General features: G+C 38.9%; 1 protein-coding gene across 3 annotated transcripts in view; it reads right to left on the bottom strand.

Annotated features, from left to right (window-relative positions):
• Positions 1-1,738: 1,738 nt before the first annotated feature.
• LOC109048378 (neuronal PAS domain-containing protein 3-like) overlaps positions 1,739-23,680 on the bottom strand; it is a 407,723-nt gene continuing 385,781 nt past the window's right edge. For all 3 annotated transcript variants that reach the window (XM_042743215.1, XM_042743217.1, XM_042743216.1), the window contains 6 exons: positions 20,038-20,156; positions 15,800-15,993; positions 13,988-14,094; positions 8,418-8,565; positions 7,950-8,065; positions 1,739-6,716 (listed from right to left, as the gene is read on the bottom strand). In XM_042743215.1, coding sequence (XP_042599149.1) covers positions 5,320-6,716; positions 7,950-8,065; positions 8,418-8,565; positions 13,988-14,094; positions 15,800-15,993; positions 20,038-20,156 — 2,081 coding nt within the window. In that variant the 3' untranslated portion in view covers positions 1,739-5,319. The remainder of the gene's footprint in view (positions 6,717-7,949; positions 8,066-8,417; positions 8,566-13,987; positions 14,095-15,799; positions 15,994-20,037; positions 20,157-23,680) is intronic.

Here is a 23,680-nt window from a genome sequence, read left to right as displayed (position 1 = left end):
TTTCCTGCTTATCATGCAGTCACTTGCCTGAGAAGTAAATGATTGAACGCAAAATATTAATTTGACATTTTAATTACCTCATCATGACTAGCAGTATCCGCTTGTGTGCTCCGTTTTCAGTTGTAGAATTTGTGGTTGTTTTGATAACAGACCACTAGATGGCACGATTGAAGAATCAGAGTTGTATTGCAGGGAGCCATGTAGAAATATAAATGAACAATGGGGTTCTGCTGTAAGCATCTAAGTTACAAGTTTGTGAAAAAAGTGCCAGTGCCAGGTAAACATAAAGCAGATTATGAATATACATAAGATTCACCTAAACAACGTGTCTACACCAGACGTGAGTGGCGCGACGTGACAAAAGCAAATAGAACCCAGTGAAGTTCTCCGCTGTGAATGTGGCGACATGACAAATCCATGACAGTAAACTGATACTGCGTTCTATTTCTGACGAACTCCAGCACTCTGACACGAAGGACCATTTCAAATATTCATTAGAGAATCGTGAACAAAATCGTTTCCTCAAAAATATTAAGCAGCACAAAACAATATTGATAATATTAGAAATGGTCACTAAGCAGCAAAACAACATATTAGAATGATGTCTGAAGGATTATGTGACACTGAAGTCTAGAGTAATGGCTGCTGAAAATTCAGCTTTGATCACAGGAATACAGTAGCATATATGTTAAAACATTTAAATAGATAATTTAAATTGACAATATTTTACATGAATTACAGTGTTTACTGTATTTTTAATAAATAAATGTAGCCTTGGTGAGCATAAGAGACTTTCCAAAGACTTTCTCTACAAAATTGGGGGCCTGGCAGAAAAAGTTTGGGAACCACTGCACCTACTCAAACACACAATATTTAATTTAATTTAATTCATACAGTCTTACCTCATGTTGCACGTTCGCACTTTTTGAGAAAAACAATGGCACAATAAAAAAAAAAGACTTTATAGGTCTATGTCCGATCCCGCACTTCTTCTAGTTATATAAGGTTAAAATATTTTGCCTGTAATTTTTCTTCTTCTTATATCGTAATATAATATCGATATCACCTGGACAGTGTAAAATATTGTGATATGAATTTTAGCTCATATTGCCAACCCCTAGCATCCAGTCATTATCTTTGAAATTAAACAGTCCAATTGTTTGTAAATCTCTCTTAACTGATCAAGTAATAAAGAGTTAAAATAGATGCTTTCAGTAACACACTGTAAATGGGAGGTCAATTCTAGTACATTGCACACATTATAGCATGTGTGCGCATTATTCTGACAGATATGGAAAAATCGTAATAGTAATCTTACGTATTCTCTGAGACACCTGTTACATGAAGTCAACACTATTGACTTAGTGTGTGCTTCTAATCGTATTGTGTAGAATTAATTGGATCATGTTAGTCCAAACAAAAAAAGTCTTGTAATATTTTTTTTTTTTTTTTTTTTAAAGAAGAACAATAAGAGAAAAAAAAAAAAAGAAAATAAATTAACTTTTTCTGCCACTGAAAAAACTTTACTTTGTTTTTATCTTTCCTGGCCAACCTTGACCACTTTGCTCTTTGGAAATCTAATCAGTTCCCAATGGATTCAATCAAATTCCTTCACTCCAAACATTCTTCTTCTTGAATATCCTGATTCACTCCTCTGAGCAATAAAAATAGTCTGTTTTCACAGAGCAATGCCTAACATTGTCGAAAAAGAGCTAAAGTAAAACACTTTTAAAAGGAAGCATTTTTCCCCTTTTATTTAGCTTTGCCGTAGGAAGTTACAGTGAGATCAGTATAATAGAAGACACAGATTGAAATATTCCTGCTAATTGAAAACCTGGTGAGGATACCGTGAGGTGGAAAAACATGTCAGAAATACCCGTGAGATTCTGTCCAACGTAAAGGAGATTCACTGTCAAAAACAAAGGCCCTGGTACAAGTGCACTGGATTGCCATTCATTGTATGTGGAAGCAAAAGTCAGCAGGGCTACATGGGAATATTTTGATATTCCCTTACCTGAAACCTGTAGGTAACTAAAAAAGGCTACATTAACCAAAACTATAGACCGGGAGGAAAACATAGGAGGGAAAGAACAAACATAAAGAAACAGGAAAGTTGGAACGCAAAGAATAATCACTGATGTTCGGCATTCACTTATGATGAACAGAATGTAAAAGAAATGATGCCAGATAGTAACAAATCCAAGAAAAGTTTATTATGAATATGGCACCTGTAAGATGGTAAAAAAACTGTTACAGAAAGACAACCATGTATGACATGTCGCTTTAACTGATGAAAACCTACAGAAGTATAAAATAACCCTGTTGTAAAATGAAGTATGTACATTTTTGAATTGCAGCATTATTCATGGTAAATGAACAAAAAATGTGTTTCCAAAAAAATAAGCCAGGCACTCAAAGTTAGCTTCAGTTAGTTGTTTTTTTTTTTGTCTTTTTTTCCTCTGAAAACAAAAACCAAAATAAAAATGTACCATAGTTTTTTCTTTTTAATATTTTAATTTGTTTGTACTTAGAATTTATAACACTGTTAACACTGATACTAAGAGAATCCCCTTTCTCCCATATTCTTCTACTTGGCACCACGTTCCTCATAAAAGAATCTGTATAATTGTACAAGAAATAGTTAAAAACACAGACACAGTCTTCACAGGTAATGAAGTGATTTCTCATATTGTAATTTTAAACACTATTTATCTGACAGCAGCTGAGATTAGTTTAAGATTAAATCACCAGCAATCATTTTGACACAACACAGATACATTGAGACAGCTCGCCCGGCTGTTCTGTTAGTAACATATGGGTGTATTTCCTGGTCCACAGTGTCTGTTTTTGGAGCTGCCCCCAAGCCCCGTCCCGACCGCTTCTGCTCTACGTACAAAATGCTAAAATCTAGGATCCTGTTAACCTGCAGCGGTGACGCCAAGCTCTCCTGCAACCGTTCCGACAGCGAGTCCCGTTATTGTCATTTTTAAAAACATTAACATCATGACCTGGGTTTGAGTAACAACACGTCTTCACAGAAACCACAGACACAAGTTTCCTGATGTCGGGGGAAGCCTGATTCAGGTAAAAAGACGAAGGCCCCCCTTCCCTTTACTGGACAGACTAAAAAACACTAAACATTGACAAAGCCGCTGGACCAAACAAAATCAAGTAAACCAAACAATCAACTTAGTAAACATGCATTTCCAAAACACCTATAAAAATAGATTTTATAGTGCGAAATATTTTTTTCATCTCTTTAGAAATCTTTAAAATTGTTTATTGTCCTGAAATACTACCGTCATCTTTTTTTTTAATTATTATTTCCTGTGAGTTGCAGGGTCCTTGAAGTCAACAGGTTTGGTGGAAACCAATGAAATACACCCAATGCACAAGAGAAGCACAAGGGACTCTGGGAATGTTTCACATCTGAGGCTTTTAAGGTTCCAGTCTGCTAAATTCTACTTCAGTTTTATTTATTCCTCATCACGTTTGAGCTGGAAACTGCAATCCCAGAATTCCTCAGTGGCAAAAAATGGCTCCTTAAACCTTTGAGCTAGTTTAGAGTCTTTTATCTCTGAGAAGAGAGAGAGGTCTGTAGACTACACGACAGCACAGCAATAGCAGAAACAGAAAAAAAGTAATACATACAAAAAGGAAGCAGCAAAAAAGGTGACACTACATTGGAAGGCCACCACACAAAATCCACTAACCTCCACTGGTTCACTAAGACTGCAAGGGGGCTGGAAGGAGAACCAATGTTTCCCCGTCCGAGCCCGGACTAGCACAGAGAGGACAAAGGACAAAACAGCTACATTAGCTCAGGATATACTGCATATAGTAACACACACTTAAGTTGCTATGGAGACTGACAGCCAATGACACTTACACATTGTACAAGTTTACGGTTATCACGCTGCGTAATAGATGACTTGATGGACGGCTGCCAAAGGATGAAGTGACAGTTTTCTTCCGTTTTATTACTTTAGTTTTTTTTTTTTTTTTTACATCAAATCACAGTGTTTTAACACCATACTGTGATAGTAAAGTTTTTTTTGGCAACAGTGGATAAAAATTAGGAATGGATTTTCAAAACTTTTTTTTTTGATTGAAAATGCATGTCCTTATTACAATCTCCATTTGATATGTGATTTTCAGAGAGAGTAAAGGGGTAAGGGATGAAGGGGAACTGATTTCGGAAAGGACACCAGGCTTTAAGCTAAAGAGGGAGTGTAAACAATTAAGCCAAAAATGATATTAAAAAATCCCCAAAACAATCAAGAACAGCGCTGACCAAAGCCTGTTGGAGTTTAACATTCATCTTCAAAGTTTATGATGCAAAATTAGTCTCAGTTGCACTGAGAGATAAAAAAGAATTAAAAAATAAATAAAAAACCCTTACAAACTTTTCTGTATCCCTTTCCAAACTCAATCTTATTGAGTTAAAATACTCTCCCGTGCTCATGGGTAAGTGATGAACATTAAAGGAAAAAAAAAAATTCTGTTAATTTAAAAATAATTTCTGAAGGTTTGACTTTTCTGTGGAAAAGCTCTGAAGCCGCCGTTTGTCTGGAGTTCCGGAACAGTACCTACATCAGCCAGCTGAGTGAGGGTAACTCAATGATAGCACCATGGATCTGCAAACAGAAGATGGAACTGGAAAAATCTCACACTGACCTGTTCCATGTCCTGGGATTTTATAGTAACATTCTACTCACAGGTCAATACCCGGCTAAAATTGCTTTTTTAAAATGCATGATTTGCAAGTTAAGTTGAGCTATAAAAAACGAAGAAAAAGCATTATTTCTAAAATACTATTCCCCCTTTAGAAAGAACCGTAAAACCCTTTGAACTACATCAAACAGGGTAACATCCTTTTGTCAGCATCAATCTCAATTACATCAAGATACCATTAGAAACATGAACAGTTTCCTTTCTTGTCGATTTTCTTTTTCTAATAACTTTAAGACATCCTAATGAGGATGTTACATACTCTGGACAAATATCTCACCACAGAGAAAACGTACGCTACAGTGCTATGAATTCCCTGTGGCTCAAAAGGAACTCTTTACAATAGAGATGAGTCTGTTTAGAGAAACTGTCATCAAGAACTTGTGTAAAGAGGCGAGAAAGAAGAAACTCGAAGAGATAGAAAGACACAGGAAGAGAAACCATTCATTTCAGTTACACAAGCTCAATTGCTCAAAATTCAAAGTGCTATAACATCTCACTTTTCCCCAACTTTGATACACAGTCTTTTGCCTCAGAAGAGTCTTTTTAACACAGTTGAACACAGTAATATGGTCTCGATGTTTTGCTTCAATCCTCCTTGCGCTCCAGAGTCTGTGTGTTGTGGATGCCATTGCTGTAGACGGGAAACGGAAGCGTGGAGAAAAGTCCCTCTGCTGTGGTGAAGACATTAGCAGCTGGTACCTGCGTGAGGCCGGCTCCGCTGACCGCACCCCCAAAGGGGGTGGACATGTTGAGCCGGTGCACGTGATGGTACAGCATCTCCATGGGCGTCTTGGGGTCTATGCCAAAGCCGGGCCCATCCACAAAGTTCACAGCGGTGTGGGCATTAGGCAGGAGGTTGCCCTGCATGGCCAGGCTGACGTCTGCCGGGGCATATCGGATAGTTCCAGTGGTGTAGACTCGCGGGGAAGCAGTGCTCGTGGCAGCAAGTGTGCCTGTGACTCTGTGCACCAATGGAAGTACCATGTTCCCCGCTTGTAACCTCTGCAGGGCTTCCAGGTCACTGGTGTAGAGCAGTGAACCGGAGGAGGTTGGTGTACCCTGCTGCTTGTCCCGTGGTGAGGCTGAGAGAGGTGGGGAGAGCGGGTCAGCGGTGGTGGAACTGGAAGGAGGAACCAAGCTGCCCGGAGTTGCGCTGGACACAGAGGTGGGGGCACTGTTATTGTTGCTGCTGCTACTGTTGCCATTGAAGTTGGGCTTTCTGCTGCCTCCTCCACCCTCGGCACCAGGTGGAGTGAGGACGGAGTCCGGGATGGACACCTGCAGGCCGGCAGGCGGGGGAGAAGGGAAGGTGTCGTGGGGTTTTGTCATACTGTAGGGGGACTCGTTGCGGGAGATCTCTCGGTTGGGTGGGTAGTTCCAGATGCTGCTGTCATTGTCAAAGTTTATAGGTTCTGACATCTCAGTCTTGATCTTCAGCACAGAGGAACTGGTTGGGGAGGGTGGAAGCAGGAGGGGAGGCTGGTCTCCAAGGGTGGGGTCCAGGCTGCCAGGGCTGGGGGTAGCAGCCGCCGAGGGAGACAGACGGAGACGTTGCCGACTACCATCCCATTTCTGCTTTTTTCTCCTCTTCTTTCTCTTCTGGTGTTTACTCATTGCGGGCCCACTCAGCTCTCCTCCACTGTTGCAGTTCTTTACAATATCTTCCACCTCATCTTCTTCTTCCGAGGAGGAGCAAGAGGAGGGTGAGTCCTGCAGTTCTTCCACCTCACCATCACCATAGCGCTCCACCTTTATGTGTAAACCACCCAGGCGGCCCTCCTTGTGGTCAGTTTCACAGTCAGAAGGTTCCAGACTATCATCACTGTCCTGACTTTCTGGATTGCTAGAACTGTCTCCTTCCTCCTGTCGTCTCATCTCTTGCTCTGGTGGCTGGCCCGTCTGTTTCTTACTGTCTGACTCTGGATCTTCACTGTTCTCGGAAGACTGATTGCCCTTCCCATCTGACTTGGAGTTTTCGTTGTCTCTGGGAGAAAGAAAATGTTTTAGAGGACAGGTTTCCATACACGTCATAGTTTATTAGACAAAGTAAGGTTTCTTGCACAAGAAACATAGTTCAATAAACATTATCAGGGGTTTTATGTGAAGGGTATTCATTTAAAGTTTGGAAGTGCTCCAGTTGGATATATATTATGCTTCTTAAGTACGGGATACAATTACACTAAGGACATAAATTGCTCTTTGATGTTCTATTTTTGGCAACAGCATTAGCCACTGGTGACTTATGTGACGTTATGTGTCATTAATAATTAGTTTTGTCATGGTCGACTCAAATTCTGTTCAGAACAAGTGACTCTGGTAGCTCAAGGTGAGATCAAACTACATATCAGAAATCATTAATACATTAAAAATTCTTTCTTTTTTAAAGTGCATGAATTTAGAAGTGAGGGGGGAAAACAGAACTGTGAGGCATACATCTCACAGAGATTTGGAAATTCTGGCCTTAGGAAAAACATGTCTGCATTGGAAGAGAAACACGGAGAGAGAGAGAAAAGACATAAAGAGACAGAAAGACAGAAGGAGAAGGCGGGGTGTAGAGATAGGTAGGGAGTGTGAGAGGAGAAGAGGTCATGGTTTGGTCCAGCTGCAGCTGGCACAGTCTGTAACCTTTGTGATGAAGGCTGGCAAAAGGCTCGGCAGGAAGAGATGCCCAGGGGCCAATATGTTGGCACTTTCCCCAGACTGTCAACCGGCCTTGTTCACTCATCACATCCTCCACCATCTCTGGAATCTCACTTCATCTTTTGGAATGTATAATTAATATCTCCAACTGGCTGTGGAGTTTTAATTGACTATTTACACCAGTTTTAGGGACATATCGAAAGCACCACATTTTCTTGTCCTACATAATTTCCAGTAATTATTGAAATTAAGATATTTTACACAGCAAGAGCCCTCAGATGAGACATTTGCACAAAGACATTTGAGACAAAGAAAACTTTCAAGTGTGTTGTTTATAGCGTTACTTTACTATACAACTAGTTTGTAAAGAGTCTAAGTTGTAGAATTTAATGTCAACAGAAATGGTTCCAAAAACAGGGATAACAATCTCAGCGCAAGAAGAACTGGATTTAAGTGTTCTGCTCAAGGGACAGCTTGTGGCGTGTCTTTGTGGGGATCAAACCAACAGCCTTACACTTATTCTGTAATGTTCTGTGGCATACTGCAATGAAATGGGACAAGGAGTGATACTATACCAGAGTTCTCCTTGGAGTCGGATTCAGAATCAGATGTTTCCGAGGACTCTGATGCTTTCTCTGGCAGGTTAGGAAGCTGTGCGATATCCATGGGTGTGTCTTTGTACTCTGGATTACTGCCCATTAGAAAAGAAACCACAAAAAATACACGTTTAGAAGAAACAAGTCATTCACTTTGCCAGCTGAGAATCATTCACAGACATGTGAAACATCCTTCACTCTCTTCTCTAGAACGTTCCAGACATCCTGATTGATTCACTGAGGCCCAAACCATTCTAATGATCTCTAAGCCCGTACACAGACCCAAAAGCAGTAAGAAATCACACTGCAATTTGAGAAGATCAGTTTGTTTTGCCTTTATCTTACAGATGAACAGACTATTACTAAGTTTCTCAAGAAAGAAAACACTTTCATCTCGTTACATAACTAAAGATATGGCATTTTCATCAAAGTAGAAGACTCGTATACCTGAGTACATAGTTGACCCAGATTATGTTTTTCTCGTTGGCATTCTTGGCGTTGATTGCAATTGTGGCACTGGACTGGATCCAGATATAACCTCCATTTTTCTGAATCCAGCGGTAATACTTTGTCACACACTGACCTTTATTCATCACTATGGAACAGAAAGAGGATAGTATACCAGGAAAGAAAGGAGGCGGAAGAGGAAAAAGGAGATATAGTGAACAATGTGATATATTAAAATTTTACATACACTCAGGTTTAATTACAACAACAGCAAATAATATTAAACATAATATCTGCCTTCCGTGTGACCAGGTAAAGCACAAACCTATCCATTATTTAATTTGAAAGATACTGTATTATCTTCTTGAACACTATTAATCTTAAAGGCCCAGCAGAGGGAGCTGTGACTGTTTGCTAAAGGCTCTGTAATTGTGTCCTTGTCTAAGACTATTCATGTGAAGACATGATAATTTTGGCTAAATTAAGCGCTAAATGGTGATCTCAAATAATATGAATTTGCATTAATCATTGTTCTGCAAAACAGAAACAGTCTGAATCTTAGCATGGTAGTAAATTCAGATTCTGGGTTTAATTACAGCTACAAATAGTCCATTCCATAAAAAGAGTCCATTGAGAAGGATGATTTATATAAGAATAAGTCTAGTAATTAAAATCATTACAGACTAATAGCATTGTTTAAGAAGCCGTCCCAAAGGCTCCGATAATTGACTTTAGTTCACCGACTGCTTTCTGTACCAATAAATGTAAAACTAAGCTCTAACTCCAGAAAATTGAGACAAAAAGCCAAGAGTTGTTTATCTGACTTTTTCGATGTGGCCAGTGAGCATACCCTTGACTGACCTTCACTCTCTTCAACAAAGTTTACATGCTACTGAGAATCTATGGTTCAGTATACATGGAATGTAAGAAAAGTGCTGGACAAAAACATACTTCACATCTGAAATGACAGAACTGAAGACAAAAGAAAGAACTGCTATGGAAAATATTCCATAAAAACAACTTCATTAACTACGAAAGTTAATGACAGACAGATAAATAGATATCCTGCACCATTTTCATTGTACACAGCTAAGTTGCAAATACCTTGGCCATTCAAAATGTAGAGCTATTTGTTGTACCAATAAAGCACATTAAATTGAAACCGAATCAAAGCATTATACAACTCCAGTATATAAAATCTTGTCATACATACAGAGTGATTCTTCCCCTCCGTCTGTGAACATGCGAGTCCGAGCGGTCCCTTTAAACCCTCATTACGGTTTACAAGTTCTAGGACATTTTTCCCTCTGCCTTTCAACCTGATGAGCTGATCTCATCTGCATTGCATTTGATGTGCTGGCCCCCTTGGCTCCACCCGGCACCACGTCTGTACAGGTGAGGCTTATTTTTTAACCCCCTTTCAGTTACGCTGTCATTAAATCAATCAGGGGCTTCTTGAGTTATTGATTTAGTGGTAATGAAGCCACCTCTTTCTCTCTCTCTCTTTCTGTATCCTTCTTTTTATTTTCCGGTGCAGGAGTCGTTGGCTGCTTTCGGAGGCTTTAAAAGGAATACGGCCTCTTTAATCTGCCTGCCTTCTCCTGGAGCCTCGGGCAAGCCTGCAGGACGGTCTCGCACTCTCTCTCCCTCTCTACTTCCGTTCTTTCTCATTCTATCTCTCTTGCTCACTCTCTCTGCGCCAGGGCCTCTGTCCTTCAGTTCTGTTAAATCACTTGGATCCCTTCCATAATAGCAGCTACCTTTCAGATACCCTTTACCCAGCGTGGCCTCACTTCCAGCAGAAGGGGTGGAGGGTGTCACTGTCATATAAAGTAAGTAATTTACACCCGTGAAATTGCTTTATGGAAAAGTCCTTGCAGTCCACTGGGGTATTATTGTAAAGACAAGCCTTTTATGAATGAGAGAGCAGACACGCAAATCTGCGGCACCCGGGCAGGGTTTGGCTGGACAAGTGAATTGGATGTTTTTAACTTGTATTCTTTGGATCTAATGGCGAAACTTCACCAGCGGAGGAAGTAAACGCCTTGGCCATTTAGAGAAGCGGCGAGAAGTGAAATTACACCTGGGATCATTGTTTTCAAAGCATCATCACAGTTTCAAGGCATTTTGGAACAACTGCAAGTAAGGATGCAATCATTTGCTGGTGTTTTTGTGCTGTAAAATCCGGATAAAACCAGTTTCTAGCTGGTCAAAGCTGGCTGTTTCTGGGTATGTGCTAATCCAAACTGCTTGAGATAGTTGTAAAACAAGTTAGAGCTGGTTGGCTAAACTGGTGCAAACAGCTAAAAACTAAGTAAAATGACATGCAAATGAATCACTGCTGACATAAATGCAGCATATCCATGAATACAGACTAACAGAAACATCTATTTTATATTTACTCTGAATCCATTGTGGAAGAAACCTGAAGAAACACTGTCAATGGTACAGGCGATGGGTGTTAGAGCAGGTGTATTTTTCCGCAGCTGTGGAGTCTATCTTCAAGCACAATAAGGAGTGAAGGGAGTTTTTCATTAAAGTCAGTTTGAACTACTCTTCAGAGACCGGCTCTTGTAGTCTGCCTTCAGGCACAGAGCTTCAGTCTCCTGGGGTTTCTCCACACTTCTGTGAGCCATCGTTTCCCACCTCTGTCTCCCTCTCGCTCTCTTTCTCAGCTGGTAAAAGCAGATACACACACACACACACCCGCGGAGCATTTATGCGTTGAGTATTATGCGTAGTCGTGTAACACAGCGTCTTTTATTAATTTAAGCCATGTTGGTCCTGTTTGGAAGCTGACACAGGTGAGGTCAGAGCTGTCACAATGCATTTCTGCCCATATAAAACACCTGCTCTCAAAGGCTTCATGAGCACCAACAGTCGGCTTTCTAATTTTTCTTCGATAAACCAGAGCTATTTGTTTTTCACAGATACAAATCTCAAATTAAACCATTACACAAATAGAATGACAGTTCATGTTTTAATATGTCCAAACAGAAGTTAAAGAAATAGGCCACAAGAGACCGTACACTATAGAGAATTTACTCTAGTTAAAAAACAATGCCTTATTGTTTTGATTGAAAAGGCAGCAACAGTGATATGAATTAAATGAACATTATGATCAATAAAAAATTCTTATACCTATCAGCATTTTTCAATCATGCACTTTAAAGGCCAGAAACTACCCATTTTATAGGGGACCATAAACAACTCTTTAAGCAACCCTAGGTCAAGGTGCTTAATTTTAACAGATCTGCTTTAAACGCTTTATCGGGCCCTTGAACACTTGAGCAGTGGCCTATGAACTCTGCAGTATGCATCTGTAATATATCATACATTGCAACTCATAAAGAACACTACATGCACTCAAGCCAAAGGAACGTCTTCTCCACGCACACGTCACTGGATCTGCAGCAGAGAGATTTGACCAGACTGACATCATCCCTCTTATCCCAGGCTCTAGCCAATCTGATGGCCCTGTGTGATCTGATATCAGTGTCTGATTAGCAATCAGCGGGAGATCGGTGTGACTGCTCCTTAGTCACGCGCGTCATGTTCATGCAGACACCTGAAGATCTGGCTTTGATAGATCATTATAATGCATTTAGCTGTGCTAGGATTTTTTAGTAACTAACTAAAAGTATCGAGTAGTAGTGTGACAGAAGCAATAATTAGCAATAATTGAACACTTTCTTAAACTATTCTCTCATTTGAAGGAATTTACTGAATCAATTTAACCCATTTTTATATATATATTTTTAGTTTTATTAGTTATAGGTGTAGTATCTGGTGTGAATTGGTGAGATAATGCAGTTTTTAATTATCCATGCACTAGATAAAATAGCTCTTATCGTGCAAAAATGATCAATAATATCTAATGGTTATTTATTTGCATTGACACTAGGGGCAATTACATACATAACAAAAAGACGCTAATAACTATCAAAATATGGTTTTCCTAAAAAACAAAGTTTACATGAAACATGGAATTTGTTTTTTTTTTTATGCTGAAAAAATACAGATGTGCCCATCGTATTTTGCATAAACTGTTTGACTTTTACCAGGTATAAGAAAATAGTTTCATGCATTTACATGACCTTAAATGTTGGCAGGTTATTCAGCATAATCAGTGTATGATTGTGCATGTACACTGCCTCATGAATAGATTCACTGCCATTAGCTACTTTTTGTTAGTATCCTGCATTTTAGTTTAACATTTATGTGAACATTAACATAAAAAAAAGCATTGCTTAATCTCAGTTTAAGTTCTTTGAATTATGATTACAGTAACATTTTCAAACACCGTTTCAACCAGTTAACCACATTTTATCAGACCGAGCATGAATGTGCAAAGTAAAATGCAGGAACAGAACCCTATCCACTCTCTACTGTAGCGACACAGCCAGCCATTTGCAGTGCGGCTAGATTTATGTTGATTGCCGCCACGCTAATGCGTAATAGATGGTTAGAAAGCCAGGGGTAGCTGGGGATGTGCAGTCCTCTCTTTGTGTCTATCTCTCTCTCTCCTTTCACACCGTCTCTTTCTCTCTCTCCACTATCAATGCAATCCAGGGTTTCGGTCCTCTCTCCTCTGCCTCCACTGGGTTTCAAATCAAGGTCTAATGGACCCAATCTGGTGGCTTTTTAAGGCAAAGGGACAGTGCAATACAGTGGTAATTGCGCTCTAATTCAGTTGAACTCCCAATATCTAATCAGACAGCTCCAAATTCCCTCGCCAGCCCCAAGGACACCCGCCCTCCTCTGCAAACACCTAATAAAACGAGGGATTTATCCCCCTCCTCCTCCTCTTCCTGTGCCTCAACCCTCACTACTTAAATAATGGCAACCTGCCTGCAGTAGAGCAGCGCACACATTTACTGTATGAAACGCTACGCTGCTCTCAATGACGTTTTGAATTTCTGCCATCGTGGTGGAGGGGAGCGGGAAAGGTGTGCTGCCAAAACACACTTAACAGATGATTTAGGATATTCAAAAAGCATGAACGTTCCTCCAGACGGTCAGCGGCCCTCCTGCCGAGCGCGATGAAAGCAGAGCATGCAAAAGGTTGAGGAACCTTTAAAGGTCTCTGCAGAGGCGGATTGGCCCAGATGAATACTACATGACATAAAAATGCGCTTGAAATGTGGCGCCTGTACAATGAGAGGAGCAACTTAACCTGAAAAGAGGAGTGAAATGTGTAAGACTGTCCAATGACCCAAGATTCTGTACCTCGCGAGCGATACGGGGCTTGTTTGGAAGACACGCACTCGTCAAACCGTCTGGCAGAGGGAAGCGGTTCTTCATGGACAGTTATGAGAAGAAGCACTAGCATGGATAATCTTGCCTGTCACACTGCTGTCCCATTACGCTGAAGTGCTGCAGCGAACACATTACACCAGCTTTGGCACGTAACACAGCGTGCTCTCAGGATGTCATTGACCAATGATCAATGAGTCCTGCTAAAGCATGTAAGGACACTGAATCTTGCTCTTTAACAACCATCCTCTAGTTTTTGGCACTGTTGGGTGGCTGCACAGATTGATTGGATGGATTTCGGAGCAGATACTCACGGTCTAAATGGCTTTGCCGAATGCCTTCCACGTCCTCTGCGTGAATGAAGTGATAACATCTCTTCCCTACGATGTCGACAGGTGCCAGGTCCATGTAGTCGCTGATTCTAGAAAAGGTTTATTTCAGCATAAAAATCAAAATTGACACCATTTCCCCCCCTTTTGCACTATTTTTAAACAATTTTTGTAGTTCAGTTATATTCAGAATATTCTCTTAAATCGAGACATCTGTTTTGTGCATTGAAAAATGGAAAAAGTTTTTAAATGGAAAAAGGGTTGCAGTTGGCATTTCATGATGACTTTGATGTCATAATGTAATATCATTAGCAACAGCTGAGAAAATGACTTCAATATTAGCTATTTGTCAGAACCAATCAGGTTCCTCCGCTGTTCTGATCCAATGAAGCTACACTAAAACTATTTTGTGTAGGATTTACTTTGAAACAATTTTCATTTAGAAATTGCTGGTAAATTTGACAAATAATTACAAAGAAACAGCAAGTAACACACTGAATTACACGTTAAAGTTTGAAGTAGAAAAATTGAAATTGTAAAAAGTTTCTTGTAAAACATACTCCAATTATCTTTTTTTATTTACATAATATGTATAAAATCAATTTTATAGTGTAATGGCCATATCAATAAGGAAAGCTGAGCAGCCCACCAAAAAGAAACCAATCAGATCTTACTGTGGGATATTATCTCTTTCCAGTCAATGACATTAAAATAGGACAAAGACCTTATTGGTTTCTAGTCAACCTCACTGATAAGGAGATTCTGATTTCCCAGCCCTTCTGTAAGCTAAATATATATTGCACCAGATTTTGTTCATTAAAAAAGTTTCCATCTGTGATGGCAAGCTGTCAGCCTGTTTTCATTATAGACGTAATATTTTCTGACCTACTGTAGCTCTACCAACTGCTTGCTGAATCTAAATGCAATTATCACAGAAGTATTGAAAATTTGACCAAAACAGGTGGTTAAAACCATGAGATACCTTTAAGTTGGGCAAATACTATTAACAGCACATTTCAAAACATTATTCGACTCTAACCTCTGTGCAGTCCTTCTCTACACGGATCAGAGAACATGGCCAGTTTAAAAAAAAAACGGCCATTCGATCTCTATCCACCTTCATTTTAAAGCAGGCTTTTGCTGTGATGATAACTCCGCTATAGACTTGGCCCGATTCCATTCTCTCATAAATATGTTAAGTGCAGGGGAGTGGTAAAAATTTTAGCAGACACTGGGATGACTTCAATCCCGGAGATATAAATAAAACTAATATGATATTTCCTTTCAAGCCAGGCCAAATTAAGATGTTCTCATTTTATGGGGCAGCAGTGGAACCACAGATGTTTTGTAAGTACAAAAGAGGGTTTTTTTCTTGGCTGGCTTTTCAAACGAGCGATAGATGTTGAAACAAGGTCATTCTGGGATTGCGTTTAAGCAGAACTCATCGCTATCTGCTCCATAATGAACTGCACATGAACATTACTGGGTGGCTGATTGTCCTTTCTTGCAAAACACATTTTCACCCGCTGATCCTTCAGTTCTACAATAATGTCACATTTTAACTCTAAGCAGCCGAAATTGAAATTCTTTTTCACCGTTTATCATTCTTTTGGGCAGATAGAAAATCTCTTACATCAAACTGCACACAGTACTAGGCTTATATTAAACAGTGCATATAAGCTTTGCAAAATAAGATTGTGCAAATACAGTGTGAAATTGTTGCCCTCTTAGAGCTTAACATTAGGCTTAAATCATTGCCCATATTTATGTAATAATATATAATATAAAGAGTGTTACCTGTTTTCACAGTAGACGATGTTGAGATCCATGTTGACCCGTGTAACAAACATCTGGCAGTCGATCCGAACCTCATTGATGGTTGGTGGAGGAAGTGCATGTGCCACTACAACCATGCCCATGATTTGATTGGGTACCGAACGACTGTGTGTTAATGTCATTCTTATCCGCAGCCTGCCCGTAATGTGGATAACTTGAAGAGGACACAAAGCGGAAAATTAAAAATAGATCAAATGCAATTGTCTTCTGAATTACATTCACATTCTTCAGTAAAGTATCCAACCACAGTATAAATATAACAGAAAATAAACCAGATGAAGTCATGTAAGATGACAACTGAGCTCTTTGATAATCCAATATGTACTTTGCATACTAGTGTACACTTGACCAAGAACCAAACCAAGATTCTCAGGTTCTTGTACCCGTTATGTACATGTTCATGGAATATTAAAAACACAAAAAGCACCATTTCCCTCTGAAATAATCGAGAGATAACAAAGGCAGAGGAACTAATTACTTTTTCGCTGGCTTTAAAGTTTGTAATGCTTTAAAGTCTTTTGTAGCTCGTTTTGCCCAGAGGATGTATTGACTAGATCGGCAACGATGTTCTTTTTTGGATCCGTCCATTTTAATCACCCAGGGAAACCTGGAGGGGATTGTTTTTGTAGTGTTTTAAACTTCTGACACTATCCTTTCATTGGTTCACCTCAGAGATCGGTGAGATGCTATTAGCATCATTCATATAGACAGTCTCGGCCCCGAAGTCACCGAGTGCTCAGGCCGGTGGGGCTCTTTGATGCTTTGTACGTTTCCGCTGAGGGACAAGCAAATCCAAACCCCAGGAATGATGGACTGCCACAGTCACTAAAAAAGAGTGACTCTCCTGGTGTAGAGTTGAGAGTTTGATCGAACTTTCACAGAATTCAAAAGCCATCTCAAATCAGGGGCCAATTAAAGACGACTGGAAAGTTCAATGATGTCACATTCAGTCATGAAATCATTTTTTAAGCAGAGTTTACTTTGGGCTTAAATTTGAACAATCAAAATGCTTGATATTTCCTTTTTCCAAACTTACCTAGAATTAATAGTTGAGTAGCTGACAAATGATATGACTTTTTTATTTATTTATTTATTTTTATAGATTTTAGGTTTAAATTGATATAAATATATAAGTGAAAGTGTCTATTTTAAAGCAGCATTTTTACTACTATTTGAAACCAGTCATTTGAAAAGATGAAGTCTAAATCTCAATTTCACAAAATTTACCCTTTTGACTGGTTTTGTGGTCCGGGGTAACATTTTATTCCTAGCTGTTGCATAAGCTACTTAAATAGTCCTTAATTAATTTTTTAAAGCACAAACATTTCATCTAATCTCTCAATTAAAATCAGGCCATTAAAACACCTTTCTGAATAGGTATTCTTGGAGAAATGAGACTGAGAGGTGGCATAAAGTGTGTTTCTGCTCTTCGATCAGTGTGTGTTATTGCGACACGAGCGTGCATCAGACAGAAACACTGGCAGTCGCAAACGCACTTGATGCAGTTGTTGCCAAGCTTCAGTAAGACATCACAGCACGCCGCGATCAGAAGGTGATGTCCAATTATGGCCGATATCAAACCCATGCACGAATTCTCACAAACAGAGCGGCACAACAGAGAGTCGCAGCCTGTGCAAAACACACATTGCCTCCACAACACACATCCATCTCTACATAAGTACAACACTGGGTCTTTCAATAAATAAACACTGAGCCGCATTAAAAGCATACACAATGGAAATGATTCCAAGCCCAAAGCGAGGGGCATCAAAAAGTTAGTTGGAAGATACAACTTTTGAAGTAATTGCCACAAAGAGAGACTCGCCGGTGAATTGCTGCAGGAGTGCTCTTGGCAAGAACATCATAAGCTCTGGCAAAACATTAAATATGCTCAGGCTGCTAAATGCAAACTGACATGGCAAGGGTTCACCGCGGCCGCAGCAAGAGGCAGCTGCATAGCATATCTCAATTTAATACAAGCCAACATAACAAAGGGATCAATTTTTATAATTCATGGTTCAGCACACAATGCTCTCTCTCTCTCTCTCCACCCCCCCCCCATCACTGCATCGGTGAATATAGAATAGGTATACATAAGAAATAAGATTCATCTGTTCCAAGGGATTCTCTGGAGTGCTTTTGAAATGCGATACAGCACAAGTAATGATAGAGAGCTTTTACATGAGTGCATTAACTGAGCCGGGGCCGAGACGCCTTGGAAAAAAAAGAAAAGACTGGTTTAGGCTGGAGAAGAATTCACTTTGATTTGACCTCCAGAGTGAAGAGGAGATATAAACAGCCATGATGTGTGCCGCGCTTCGCTTTCTGCCGCCTCGCACCTATCACCTAATGCCGGCGCATCGTATGCAAAATTCATACTTTTGTATTATGTAACAACACAAATATTGACTTAATTTGGTGTAAATGCAATATGAAGTGTCCTTGTCTGGCCGGTAATGTATGCGAATGTGCATGCGTGAATATTTATGCTATGGGTTAGTGCGCTCCCCGACTTCACGCTTATTTGCATCAAATCTGCGTCCAGATGGATGCAGCAGGGGGTTTGGATCGTTCACTCAAAGACACATCCAAACAATCATCCACTTCTCTGTTTACAATCCGATTGATACTAAATGTACAGCATTCAGTGATCTGCTGTATCAGTGGTATTGTCTATGACTGCACAAAGTGCAAAAAGCGCATAGTACACAAATTATTAATTGTTCCAGAATACATTACTGTTCAAAGTTTGGGGTTTGTAATGTTTTTGGAATATCAAGTCACTAATGCTCACTAAAGCAGCATTTAATACAGTAAAATAATACGGTAAAAACAGTAACTTTGTGAAATGTTATTACAATTTAAAATAACTGTTTGTTTTTATTTGAATACATTTTAAAATGTAACTTATTCTTGTCATGCAGAGCTGAATTTTCAGCATCATTACGCTAGTCTTCAGTGTCACATGATCTCTCAGAAATCAATCTAACATGCTGACTTGTTGCTCAGGAATAATTTCTTTTCATTATCAATGTTGAAAACAGTTCTGCTTCATATTTTTGTGAAATCTGATGCATTATTTTCCAGGATTTTTTGATGAATACAAAAGAAAATAATTTAATAAAATAAACTTCTAAAAAAAACAAAAAACTTCATTATCACCACTTTTGTTCAATTTAAAGGGCTAGTTTACCCAAAAAAGAAAATTCTGTCATTAATTACTCCTAACCCTCATGTTGTTCCAAACCTGCAAGACCTTCGTTCATCTTCGGAACACAAATTAAGATATTTTTGATAGAATCTGAGAGCTCTCTGACCCTCCCACAGACAGCAAGGATACTATTACGATCAACGCACAGAAACGTAGCAAGGACATCGGTAAAATAATTCATGTGACATCAGGGGTTCAACCGTAATTTTACAAAGCTACGAGAATACTTTTTGTGTCCAAAGAAAATAACAAGTAGATAGTGCGTGCATGCTGAATGTAATCAACGTAATGAACATTGTTTATGTTCTGGGGTACTCTCCAAAAATGGCAGAAGATGGTAACTCGGGGATAAGAATTGTTGAATAAATTATATTATTATTGTTTTCTTTGTGCACAAAAAGTATTCTCGTAGCTTTGCAAAATTACAGTTGAACCCCTGATGTCACATGAATTATTTTACCGATCACCTTGCTATGTTTCTGTGCCTTGATTGTGTAAGGATCCTTACTGGGTCAGAGAGCTCTCAGATTCTATCAAAAATATCTTAATTTGTGTTCTGAAGATGAACGAAAGTCTTACGGGTTTGGAACGACATGAGGGTTAGGAGTAATTAATGACAGAATTTTCATTTATGAGTGAACTAACCGAATAAAATCTAATTTCAGTTTACTTAAAATTAAAGTTTAAAAAACTTAACATTTACTAAAATTCACATAAAACTTTTTAAAACAATGTGCATGATAAAAAAAGAACTTGAAAAGTAGATTTTGGAATGAGACAAAGCAAGCTCATACTTCTGTTAATCAGTTAAGTGTGCACAGCTATTACTTGATTCAGATTATTTTAAAACATCACATATTGGCCAATTATTTGGCTTGGCTGTGACACATATATAATTCTGTCATTAACTATGACTATTAACTACAAGAGTGAAGTGAGTTTTCGTTTCTTTTAGAGCATGCCAACAATCATCCAGTTCAAGTCTTACCTTGTATCCAGAGGACTTGATGTGGACGCCTCTCTTGGTGAGTGTGGATTTCATACGGATGAAGAAGGAGCGTTCTAAAATGTTATCCGGCGACAGAAGACTAGGGCTGTTCGACTCCACTGCAGAAACAAACAAACAAACATCCCATTACAACAACAAAAAAAACAATACACAACTCACAGAGACAGCAAGATATCAGACTGCTTTAGTGAGTATGGTGTGTAATATCTTCTCATTGAGGTTCTATCATCTCTTGGTAGACAGTTAATGAAACAGCACAACCTGATAAGGGGGAAGGTGCTAATCAAACTTTGACAATGTTTTAATTGCATTTACTAATAGCATGAAGCGGAGCCTCGACAAACATGATAATTGCTTTAAACTCTACATGGCAAATGAATAAACCTCAACAGGATGGTGTTAGATGTATTTGCCTCCATAGGAAATGGGAAAATTAAGCAGAGAGCTTTTGCTTCTAATTACAATATATAATTTTCAATGACAGTGAACAAAATAATGTATTTTTTATACTATAATATATCTCTTACCAGATGGGAATGAAAAAAAAAAAGATTCAAGCCTTGATCTTAATACAAGGACACCTGACGAACAAAGAAGGCTCTGCTAATTTGCTGTAACACGCTTGATTAGAGCCAAATTAACTGCACATTTTAACTTGTCTTGACATTCAACATGTTACAAACAGCCACCAGAGGAGGTTTAGTGTAAGAACAGGACAGTATGAGAGCTAAAACTGCTAACAAAATGTTTGTCGATCTAAACGCTGACTGTGCAAATGTAGCATATCTTTATTAGGGATCAAATTGTTGGTTGTGATGAAAATGATGCCATTTATAGAAATGATGAAAATGATGCCATTATAGTCATAATTTGTCTAAAGGCACAAAAAAAAGAAAAAAAAAATCTGTTTGAATTACATCAACCCCTGGGACATAAAAGTATAGAATAGACACCGTCATATGGTTATGGGTTTGGACTGCTGTATTTCCCCGTTTCTCTCTCTCTCTCGCCCTTTTTTTCTCCTCCCTCTTTCTTTCTGAGAACATGAATTAAATGTCATTTAAAATCTAACTGGTCCTTTATCACTCCGGGGAAAAGGCAGAGCCATGTTATATTTAGTCATTTCATTTCTTCTGATTAAATATGAATTACTATGAAATTTTTCTCATCATCTAACACACAGGAATATGCCAACAGTTTTTTAATACACTATATAAGCACAAACTTCAGCTCTAAGAGTTTAATTCGCCTCTCTAATCCAATCACATCAACCTTATTTCTCTTATCAGAGATTCCCATTTTGAATTAAATGAGCTCATTAGTTTTAATCAAAGGCAGAGAGATCAAAACTTGCACTTAAATGCTTTAGATCAGAGCTGTCAGTCAAGCGTAGAGTTCTATTTGACTAAAACACAAGATCAGAGGCCGTTGCAACTCACTGTTTTCATTAAGAATGAGACGGGCTTAAAGATACGATGTCCTTTTTTGACACGTGCGGCACTCAGACAGAGAGAGGTCATTTACCACGTGCCCTCCGCAACCTTGCTTTGCTGTTAATGACAGGAATATGAATTCTACAGTAAAACCTTTGTGCTCCTGCGTGAACAATATGCTGAATTTCATGATTTCCCTCATGCTACTGAACAATATCAAAGACTAGGAATCCTGCCTGCTTTGCTTCTCCTGGAGATGAATAAACTATCACTACAAGTACAATAAGACAAAGTCGAAGTCAGAGTCAAACAAATGTACGTTACTAGAGTAGTAGATTACAGCAGTATCCATATAAACTATACAACTCAACTCACATTTCCATGAAAAAGATGGCAGTTAAACATATTACCATTAGAACCAATGAACCTAAACATTTCAAACTGATTTCTGTTTAAAAAATAACCCAGTGTACATGCATTGCTTACATGTCTATGAATGAGCGCATCATTTGGAAAGCACTTTTTTATTTTATGTTAACCATCTGATAAACTTTATAAGGGAGAAACAAAAGAAAAATATCTACTAAATGTTGTTTTAATATCCTGAATGTTACAATGTTCTTTTATATAAGAAAAAAAAGACAATTATCCAAAAATGTAAATCTTCCACATAAATGTACACAACAAATACAAATTTCAGTGTCTGATACATTGTCTAGCAGTGTAAAATGTTAATACATTGTTGCATTAAAAAGTCTGGGAATACAGTGTGTGCAAAGAAGATGTGCTGTATTTATTTGTGTCCAAAACCCTGTTGTTTTGCACATATATGAGCTTCCAGCACTTCAATGTTTGCAGTCCAGCAGAAAGCCCAGCGGCGGGCAGATCTGCTAAATCATCAATATCAGCCAATCCATGAGATTAAGGGAATCTGCTGCGTGTCGAGAGAGTCTTATATGTTCGACTTAAACCAACATCCCCACAATGCACCTGTGTTCCAGCAGCAGAAGCACAACACTCCACACGCTTCAACTTTTGTTTTTGTGTTGTGTATATGAACTCCCTTGCAATCCAACTGAGACAAAAACACAGAAAACCATTCAAATCTTGAAGAATCTTCCTTGTGGAAGAGAGTAGTTTCGTGGAGTTTAAAAGTAAAACCAACCATCCACGTTTTAAAATCGGCTCCTCGTATAAAACTGACAATATCAGACATGACTTTTTAAAAGGAAAATATTATTTATGTGGGACGGAGGTGAATTTATGATCTGGAAGGCCTTGGGATTAATTTTCTTGATGAAACCTTTGAGAATGAATGTGTCTGGGAGTAAATGATGAGATTTTAAAAGTATTACACTCCTCGCCGAGAGTGTTGACCATCAATTAATCACCTGGCAGGTCTGGAGGTCCTCGTCCTCGTCCTCACAGTACACAGCCTACATGTACACTACACGCTCAGCATATGACTTATAGGCCTGTAGGAAAGCTTGAGTACTCCGGCTAATATTCCTCAATTTACATTTATATAAATATTAGTACCAATTCAGGTTGTCAGGTGTTTACTGTACAAATAAATCAGGATTAAGCATGCGGGCTGCTGGTCTCTCAGGCTTTACCATCATTTCAAGAATGGTGTGAGGAACAGGGTCGTCCTGGTCCGAGTCTGACAGATGAAAGCTTTGCTCTGTATGTTAGTAATAATGTATAATTCAAACAGCTTGCTCCATATTGAGATGTGGCTGGTGGTTTTTAATGTCACCCATTTAAAATTGGGACATTGCTAATTCTTCATACTTGTCAAATATGAGGCGGTTCTTTCTGCCTACATCACACATGACCTTTCGAATATGCATATTTCACCTAGACATTGTGCATCAAACTGAGCTGGACCAAGACGGGCATTTGTAGATAAAAAGGATATAATTTTTCAATTCTTTTCTGAAAATGACATTTTGGTGGTAAAGAAGACCCTTATTTGTTGGCTGGGGTTGTGTGGATTACTTTGAAGCTGCTTAAATATGGACGGTCATGGATTTTGGACGATCAAAAATGGCCTACAGTGAGCACCATTCACTTGGACTAGATGAAGAAAAATCCTGGAATGTTTTCCTCCAGTACCTTCATTTCTCTTCGGCTGAAGAAAGAAGATCTATACATCGTGGACAGAGTGAGAAGAAAAAAAAATCAGG

This window comes from Cyprinus carpio, chromosome B17 (assembly GCF_018340385.1).
Source record: "Cyprinus carpio isolate SPL01 chromosome B17, ASM1834038v1, whole genome shotgun sequence".
Taxonomy (NCBI): domain Eukaryota; kingdom Metazoa; phylum Chordata; class Actinopteri; order Cypriniformes; family Cyprinidae; genus Cyprinus; species Cyprinus carpio.
This window is presented reverse-complemented; position numbering and strand designations above follow the sequence as displayed.